The sequence below is a fragment of the Syzygium oleosum genome, unplaced genomic scaffold (assembly GCF_021117445.2).
Source record: "Syzygium oleosum isolate NSW1041296 unplaced genomic scaffold, Sole_v2.1 Sole_v2.02, whole genome shotgun sequence".
NCBI lineage: Eukaryota > Viridiplantae > Streptophyta > Magnoliopsida > Myrtales > Myrtaceae > Syzygium > Syzygium oleosum.
Window position 1 is genome coordinate 10,233,216 of NW_026607486.1, and position 9,800 is coordinate 10,243,015.

Consider the following 9,800-nt stretch of genomic DNA (forward strand, 5'->3'; position numbering starts at 1 on the left):
CATATGGCCTCTTCTAACACCTAAAGTGTGGATGATTCTGTTTTCCACAGTGCTGACATGAGGAATACCTTCTCCAATTGTTCTTGGAGTTGCCTGCACTGTTCTCTCCTGCAGCAGCTTCTGAACCACTACTGCCATTCCCTTTCTTCCCTTTCTTCCCTTTCCACTTCTTGCCTTTCCCTCCTACATTCTGCTGTTCTTTGGCCTGCAAAGCTCCTTCTGTACTTCCTTCCAGCCTCATTAACCTCCTCTGCTCTTGTGCTTGCAGGCACTTAGCAATTCTGCCAACTTGATCTGAGACAAATCCTTGGTATTCTCCAAAGAGGCAATGGTTGCCTCAAACCTTTCGAGCAAGGAGACAAGAATCTTCTGCACTAGCCTATTATCAGAGAGGTCAGTGCCTAGAACTCTTGCCTGATTTGCAATGCTTATCAACTTATCAGAATACTCCTTAATTGTCTCAGACTCCTTCATCTGCAGTCTCTCGAATTCTGTGATCAGATTTAGCCCCTTCATGCTTATGATCCTCTCATCTCCATGAAACTCAGCTTTGAGGAAGTCCCAGATAGCTTTGGCTGATTCACAAGCCATAATTCTGCTGAAAATGGCAAGTGAGATAGCAACATATAAACAAGACTTTGCCTTTGCTTTCCTTGTTGTCCTCTCCTTGTGATACTTGATCTGATTAATGGTTGGATTGTCAGGAAGGGGAGCAACTTCATAATCTTGTTCCACAACTTCCCAAAAATCACAACCCTCTAGATAGGCTCGCATTCTCAATGCCCAGGCTTGATAATTTTCTCCATCAAACACTGGTGGAGCCATTGCTGAAAAACCACTCGATCCTGCCTCCATCTTGCCTTCAGCTTCTATGGATGCAGACACACCTCTCAATCAATCTCACAAGTCACTCACAGCCCTTTAAGATCAAGAATGCTCTGATACCAATGTTGTTTTTTCAAAGAATAGAAGGAGAATTGACAGCAAAAGCTTTATTTTTTGCAGCAAAACTGTATTATGCAACAAGACATAATGTATTGGAAGGGAACTTCTCTTCTTTATTCAAAAAATTGAAATTGCTTAAATACAGACTAAAGCTTTTCCATAAACACACATTGCCCACTAACTAACAGCTTGCTTGGTCCACAAAACCAACAACAAACTAACAGAATAGTCAAAAAACATGCAGCTAAACACTCCTACAAAATAGGATTGATCAAGTAAAAATAACGACTTATTAACTCCTAGAAAATAGGGCATCAGCAAACTGACTTAACAGAAAATAGATAATGCAGCCTTGATACATCAACAAATACATTGTTTCTATTGATGAATGATCAAAATTATTCATTGTTTCTCTTACGCCTTTATATTTTGTTACTTGAAGCATTATGGATGATTCACATGCAAGGGAAAATCATGAATAAGAGGAAAGGAATATTGGGATCTTGTCTTAATCACTAGAGCTGCAATTTGTTATCGAGTAATGTACCTTTGTAAACAACCTTGCATGACCTAAACATATAGTGGTTATGCATGGTTGAAAGAGTTGATGGACAGAGATGCTAATCCGATAAGGTGCTATAGTATGTTTAGAATGCATAGTTTGTATTTAATAATTTAAGAATGACTTAGTAACATGCTATGGTCTTGAAGGATCTGGGAATACTGATGTTGTAGAAATGGTTGGTATGTTTCTTCATATTTTGGGACATAATATAGGTAACAGGTTAGCACAGAACGCTAGGGATAAGTAGGCATTTTAGCTTAGTTTTAGATAAAATATGTGATATGGGAAAAGAGTTGATCCAACTAATCAATCGACAATATAGGGAAGTTTCAAAGGAGATCAACAAAAGACTGACGATTTTATCCATATTTTAAGGATTGCATTAGGGCTATTAATGGTACACATATCCCAGAAAAGGTACCTATGTACGATCAAATTCGTTTTTTGGTCGAAAAGGAACAACGACTTAAAATGTGTTAGCCATATGGAATTTTAATATGGAATTTGTTTATGTTTGGGCCGGTTGGGAGAAACAAGCTAATGATACCGATATCTTCTATGAATCCATTGGAAGTTAGGATGCACATTTTCCCCGTCCTCCTCCAGGTTCGTCATTTAATGGTTTAAGTACATCCATGTATCTATGTGGCATATTTTGATTAAATTTACAATATATTTGTGTAGGTAAATATTACTTATTAGATTCTGGATATCCAAATCCCATGGGTTATTTAGGGCCATATAAAGAAGTCATATATCATTTGCCAGAGTTTCGAGAAGGTCCTTCACCTACGGGTTATCGAAAAGTGTTCAATCATGCTCTTTCATCGCTATGCTCAGCATTTAAGCAAGCCTTTGGCGTATTACAATAGAAGTGGGGGATTCTAACTCATATGTCAAGTTATTCGTATGAAAAGCAAGTGCAAATTGTCGTAGGAACACTGGCTTTAGACAATTATATATGAAGAAATACCGTGACTAATACGAATTTTGAACAAGTAGAATTGGATCCCGATAATGGATATTCAGTTGACCATGATGATGCAAATGAAGGGGCGAGTGCTTCAAATTTTTCTTTTTCAATTTTAAAAATATTAAAATTAAAAAACTTAATTTGGTCACACCAAAGATTTTTCCAAATATATGTTTACCAAACAGTCTTGCATTTCCCTAAAGCACTTTTCAGTTATAATTTACTAAATAGTTTTGCATTTTTTCAAAGCCCTTTAGGCTAAATGCCTTTGCATTTAGTCAAAGGATTTCCCCAAATGCCGAACCAAATGTGGTCTTTCTCTGTCAAGCCCGCCAACCTCTCTCAACTCTCAATCTCTCGCCGATCTCCCTCTTTCTTTCCCAATGGCTTTGACCACTTGCCTCGTTTCTTTGTTAGATCTAAAAATCTCTCCCTCATTTCCCTCTTTTTTTTTCCAATGGCCTTGACCACTTGCCTTCCTTGAAGTGATCGAAGATGGCAAGCAACCATGTCAATTCCATGCTATTTCGGTCAAAGAAAGGTTGAATCCGCAAGTAGCCAAAGAGAGGAGGGAGGTTGGATGGTGATGTAGTGGCTGGAGGTTGAAGGTGAGGGAAGTGGTGGCTGGCAAGGGGAGGAGCTAAAGCTACCAGTAGTGACACTGCCGGTGGATTGGAGGTGATGCCTCGGAATCGTCGGCGGAGCCAAGAGAACTAGCTTCCGAGAGAGAGAGAGAGAGAGAGAGAGAGAGAGAGAGAGAGAGAGAGAGAGAGAGAGAGAGAGAGAGAGCATCAGGTCTCTATGTCGAGAAAATATTACGTGTAACAGTGATGCCACGTCACAGTTGCACAAGCCCACTCAGCGAGCAACACGTGTTGCTTAGCGGGCCCACCTGTTAGAAAAACAAACTCTCGCAACTCTCTTCTCTCTCTTCACTCTCTCTCTCTCTCTCTCTCTCTCTCTCTCTCTCTCTCACCTCCACCTTTTAATCTTTTCTATTTAACCTAAGTTTTAATTTGGAGTCGTCGTTAGTCATTATTGGTAGGTTGACTAGAAACCTAATCGAGGTATGGGAGAAATACCACGATTTTGCGAACCAGAGATTACATAGGTAAGAGGACTTGGCTATGCTAATGATCCCAAATTGAGATCTCTAATGCCTTTTTGGTACCTAAAACGATACAAAGTGTCTAACGTGTCACGAGAGTTCGCAAGACCTATCCACTAATTCTAACCGTTCTAATTAGGAGAAATCAATCAATCAATGATTAAATACACAATCAATTTCAATCACACAAAAACAATCCTAAAATGGTCTCTAAAATGTGAAATCAATCAAAACATCCAATGCCTAATGAAGCCCTAATGGCTTATTCATTCAATAAATTGTGTTGTTTTAGGGGTTTTTAGGGGTTGAGACCCTTTTTAACTCCTAAACTGAGGAACTTCTAAAAATACCACTTAGGCACTTCAAAAAATTCAAATTTCACTCAAATTGGGTAGCCATAGGATTTCTAAGTCATTCTGTGAATTTTTGAAACTTTTGATTTTTTATTTGTTTTGATTTTTTAAAAAGTTTTTCAGAGAATTTCCACTTTCCCGAAATCTATTTTTTTACATTTTTTGAAAAAAAATTTATGAATTTTTTTTCGAAAATTTTTAATTCATTTTTTTTGTGAATTTGGGAATTTTGCAAATTTTTATGGGTTTTCTGGAATTTTTTAAAAAAATTTAAGATATTTTGAATTTTCTAATTTTTTAAAGATTTTTCTGATTTTCCAAAAATTTTATGATTTTCTAATTTTTCTATTTTTAGAATTTTTCTGAATTTTCTAATTTTTATGATTTATTATTATTATTATTATTATTATTATTATTATTATTATTATTTTATTTTTGAATTTTCCCACCAAGATTAAACCGGACCGATTCAAACCGATCTGACCAAGTGAGATCGGCTTGAACCGGTCTGGTCGTCCTCGGCAGGTTCGGTGCCAAAACGGTGTTGTTTCCCTTTTCTTCTCTTCGGCATTTCGCCGAACAGGTGGTGAGCATGATACTAATCTTATTGTTTTCAAGACCACCGGTTCGAGTTTAGTTCCGATGTCCTTCCGGCGAGTTTCTGACCACCTTTTCAAGCTCTACACTAACCTCTCATTATCCCCTAACCAACTGACTTCACCGGTTCATAGCCGAACCACCGCCGGCCGGTGAAAAATCAATCTAAAAAAACATAACCTAGAACTAACTAAAACAAACTTTTCTAGACTTCAAATCATCACACAATCTGCCCTAGCCATTTCTATCGCTCAAATCCATCATCAAAGCATCAAACAAAGTCAGAAACTACTAACTTGAGTAGCCATTGGCCACAGGAGGCACTCCGGCGAGGTTCGAGAGCTCCGGCGAGGGGGTTTCATGGTGGCCGACTCAGTTTATGCATAATCCAATCCAAGTTTTGCAACAAACAATGAAAAATATGCTCAGAAACATATTTTAGACATCAATAAACTCAAAATCACGAAGAAAATTACATGATCAAACATGATGGAGCTCCAACACATATTCTAGATTTTTTGTTAACCCGTGATCATGATCAAACTTTACATTCTTCAATGGAGGTCAAAATGGAAATTCCAAGCTAGATGAAGCCTTCAAGACGATTCTCTGGAACTTGTACTTCAAGGTCACGATCGCCATTTCGCCTGGAAAGTCTACAATCCACCGGATGAGACCGATTTACAAGGCTTCGCAATCAGCTTTGTTTCAGGTCTTCCGGTGAGGAGATTCACCGTCAGGATCGATTTGCCGGCGCTTTTCCGTCGGAAAAACGGAAAAGCGCCAATCACTCGATGTCAGGGAATCTCAACTCACACTCTCTCTCAATCTCTCTCCTTTTCTCTCTAGTTTTCTCTCTCTTTCTCTCTCGGGAATATTGTCGAATAGGTTCTGTCCTTGGATAATGATTTTTTCTCTTTTTCTAGCTCGATTTCCCGCTGGATTCTCACTCCAACCGACCTCAGAGTTTGTTGTGATGAATAACCGATAACAGGTGGAGATTCTCCAACTGTTAAATTCGTTTATCACGTGCTCAATTAGCCTAGGTAAATCGGTGAAGACGTGGGTTGAAGAAGATATTTTTCTTCTTTTCCAAGTGTGGGCCGAGTCGGGTAAAGAAGAAGACCACCCGGGTTGGTATAAATTCGCAAATTAAGCCTGATTTTGACCTAATTTTGTAAATTTAACCCCAAAATTGGATTCCTCAACACATTTTGCATCCAAATATGAGATTTGTACTAATTTTTGTCACAATTTAATCAAAAAAATTCCCAAATTTGAATTTCGATCAATAGGGTTTTTGTTCAATTCAGTATCCAAATGACCTAATTGAGCAAAATTGATGCCAAAATTGAATTACCCATGGCTTATTAACCCTAGGGAAGGTATGGGTCTTGATCGAAAATTTCAAATTGAATGAGATTCTCAATTTGGGTCTTAAAATCCCTAATTTTCAATTAATTTTTGGGGCTTTTCAATTATTTTGTTAAATTGTGAAATTGGACTGACCAATATGCAATTCAAGTCCGAGAATCAATTGTTGTGAAGACACTATGGCCTAAAAATGACTCAATTGAATTTTTAGTTCAATTAGGGTATACATTTACCCAATTTTGGGAAAAACATATTCCCAACTAAATTTTTCCAAAATTGAAGCTGCAGTGATGAAATTGGAATTAAAAGAACGCTAATGGCTATTTTTGTGGAATTTTTTAGTTCCATTTGGTATTTTTTTTTATTTTTCACTCATTTTGGCCAAAAGAAAATAAGAAAAAATTTACGAAAATTCTAAAAAATTGGTTTAGAAATAGGTTCATAAGGATGGTCAAGGTTCCTAATCCTAATTTTGTGAGTTTTAGGAAATTTTGAAAAATGGGCCAAAAATCAAGTGTTAACACCCTAGAAGTCAACAATCTTTGCTACACAGCTCGAGCTAGACACCATCTAGGCCGAGCTCCGATTGCTCCTTTGTGGTCGACCTCAAATCTGGCTATCGGGCTCTGCTCATAGTGGGGAGCTCGAACGTAGATGTAAGAGTTGAGCTCTACCACACGTCGAGCTCAATCCCATATATATGTGCTTGAGCTCCGCCAAAGCGTCGAGCTCGATCCCGAACTGCAATTTTGCATCATCGAGAGATACACGGAAGCAGTTGCTACCTTGGCTTGCTTTGAGTTCAAACGAAGCTCCCAAAGTATTGCCCCGTGTCAAATAGACAATCCTCGAGCTGCTTAGCATTCCGATACTCGAATAAGCATTTGGTGTGGCACCTTCACGTTACCCATCTCAAAGTGCACTACCCACGGCTTGCGTCAATACAACCATTTGCGCAGTTAGTCGTGTTATCTCCTCGCGTAGTCCGCGCATAGTCTTTGGTGGACATCATCCTTAAGAATACCCGTTTGATCACTCATCGCATGAGGTGATCCCTCAGTGAACTCGATCTGCTCATCGAGTTCCGTGAATGATTTCCCTAGGCCATTTAGGAAAATTCAACTTAGTCTCCTAATCCTTAATCCGTTTTCGATCTTTGGTCACGACCACGATTCCAAAGTCTTTCGCCATAACTTAACTCTAATATCAAATGTCATGGTTCGAGCCGTGGCCCAGCTCAAAGGATCATGTGGCAGTCACGGGTAGTATGCTAGTTGATAGACCTGTCAAACGGATGGATCGGGTTGGATTTGGGTCGGGTCATAAATGGTCCGACCCAAATTGACCCATTAACCCGTTTATGACCTATTTATTTATAATGTAATTATCCCGACCCATACCCAACTCATACCCAACCCGACCCATATTGCTAAAACACTTCTATATTTAACTCAATATAGGAAAACTTATTTCTTATGACTTTTTTTAAAAATTATACTACTAAAACATTTTCATACAATGCAATTTTTAATTTTTTAAATTTTAATATTTTTTAAATTTTTTAAAAATCCAATTTATAATTATTTTTAATTTTTCCTTTATTTTTGGCTGGTGGCCGGCCACAACGACAGTCGGCGTCCGGCCATGGGCGAGGACGAGCTCGCCGGAGGCCGGTGAAGCTCGAGCTCGCTGATCTAACGAGGCCAAGGCCTCGCCAGCCTCAAACGAGCCTCGAGCTTGAGTCTCGCCAGATCGGCGAGGCCTCGGGCTCGCTGGATTTGGCGAGGTCGAGCTCGACCTCGCTTAAGGTCGGCAAGGCCAAGGCCTCGCCAGATCGGCGACCTTGAGTCTCGCCAGATCACCCGATTCCGGCGAGGTCGAGCTCACCCGATTCCGGCGAGCCCGAGGCCTCGCCGACCTGTGGCGAGGTCGTTCCTCCCTTGTGGCCTGTGGCCAGTCGCCAGCCGTCGACCGAAAAGAGAAAGAAAAAAATAAAATAAAAAAGAAAAATAAAAAAATTCAATTTTTTAAAAACATATTTTTATAAAAAGGGGGCGGGCTTAATGAGTGGGTTGGAAATGGGTTCCACACTCAATCCATTAAGACCTATTTATGATAGGCTTAAAACTTTAAGACTCATCTAAGATGGGCTCTTCAAAATTATATTGATCCATTTATTTTTTAAAATGGTCATATATGAGTTTTAAGACCCATTTAAGAGGTCTACTAGCCGACTTAGGTGAGCAATGCTCCGATGTTAAGGCACACGCAGTTCGCAAGATTGTTTGTGAAAAAGAAAGGATGAAAACAGTTAATAAGAACATATCCTACTAAGGTTTATTAATCAACGGTGCCAGCAATAAATATAAAGGGACTATCGGAATAGTAGAGTTTGAGTAGTTGAACTCACTAAAGAGCTTTTAGATATTATCTATTCTAATATGAGTAGACATTACAGTTGCTTTAGATGGCACGATGTAGAAATTACGAAAAATAATAACAATATGTAATGTCTCATATACCGTACACGTACGATATGTTGACGTGTGGTCAACCAAGCGGCCATGGACAATATGCTGTGGACAAACCCGGATCAAGGATCTCACAAAGGGCTTGTGACAATTTGCCATGCAACAAACAGTGATGAAATGTCACCATTGGTCCCTCTATTTTTTTTCGAAAATATTCAAACCATCTCTAACCTTTTTTTTTTGGTTTAGAACTATCCCTATACTTTTAAAAATGTGCCATCCTTAGTCATTCCATTATAATTTTTCTATTGTCAGTTGATTTTTGAACAACTAGATTATTGAGATTGGTGTCGAAGTACACGTATTCCCCTGCATCAGCCAACATAAGAATTTGAGAGAGAGAGAGATTTGGAGCTCGGAGCCGTAGCAGTAGAGCATATTTGAGGTCCCAGCCATGCCGCTCAAGCTTCGTTGAGCTCAAACATGGCCCCTGCAATTTTGCTGAGCTCAGCCATGGTTATTTGAGCTTCATCCGGTTCGACCGTGAGTCATGGCGGTTGAAGCTTCTTCAAGCTCATGACCATGGCTACTCAAGCTCAGCAATGGCCGCTAGAGCTTGTTCAGGGTCATGGCCATGGTCACTCGAGTTTCGTCAAACTCAGTCGTAGCCACTAGAGCTTTTTCGAGTTCGTGGTTATGGCGCTCAAGCTTCAATGAATTTGGTCATGGTTGTTTGAGCTTTCTCTAGCTTGACCATGACTGCTTGAGCTTCATCAAGCTCGTGGTCATAGCTATTCGAGCTTCTTCGAGCTTGTGGTCATGATCACTTGTTTTATTTGCTTGAACTATAGGAAACGAAAATCTCGGAATTTTGCTCACAATACTATAATTATAAAAGGAATTTTCTAATCAAAGTTTTTCGCCACATCCAGACTCACAACAAGGAAGAACAATGCTTTGACAAATCTCTGGAAAAACATGCAAGAAGTCATATAGACATGTTCTCAAAGTATATAACGGTCCAACTCAGCCTCCAAAATTGAAAAAATAGATAGAGAACGAGGTACAAAAAGCAAGCACTAACATTTGTTGCAGCCATCGTCAGCACATTTCCACAAGACTTTAACTTAGGCCCGACAAAATGGGTCATGTACCCATTTTATAACTCAGTTTTAGAAATCCAAATTTATTTGGATAATTCACTTTTTCCTAAAATGGGCTAGAGAACGGATAAAGCCCAAAAAAAACATGTCAACTGACCCATATTTTCAACCATATTTTCTAAACCACCCATCCACCCACGAACGACCCACTCCACTCCACTGCGCGCCAACGCACGCTTTGCTCGCATCTACGCTTCACTGCTGGCCGCTCATCGCACTTCGCCTCTTGCCGTGCTTCGCTTCATCTCCGT

General features: G+C 39.5%; 1 protein-coding gene across 1 annotated transcript; it reads right to left on the reverse strand.

Moving 5' to 3' along the window:
- Nucleotides 1-240: 240 nt before the first annotated feature.
- LOC130137118 (uncharacterized) lies at nucleotides 241-855 on the reverse strand. The gene has a single exon (XM_056307870.1). The coding sequence runs from the start codon at nucleotides 853-855 to the stop codon at nucleotides 241-243; it is 615 nt and encodes a 204-aa protein (XP_056163845.1).
- Nucleotides 856-9,800: the final 8,945 nt, after the last annotated feature.

Bases quoted from the DNA above. Each gene is read 5' to 3' on its own strand.
- LOC130137118 (XM_056307870.1), bottom strand. From the start codon at position 855: ATGGAGGCAGGATCGAGTGGTTTTTCAGCAATGGCTCCACCAGTGTTT.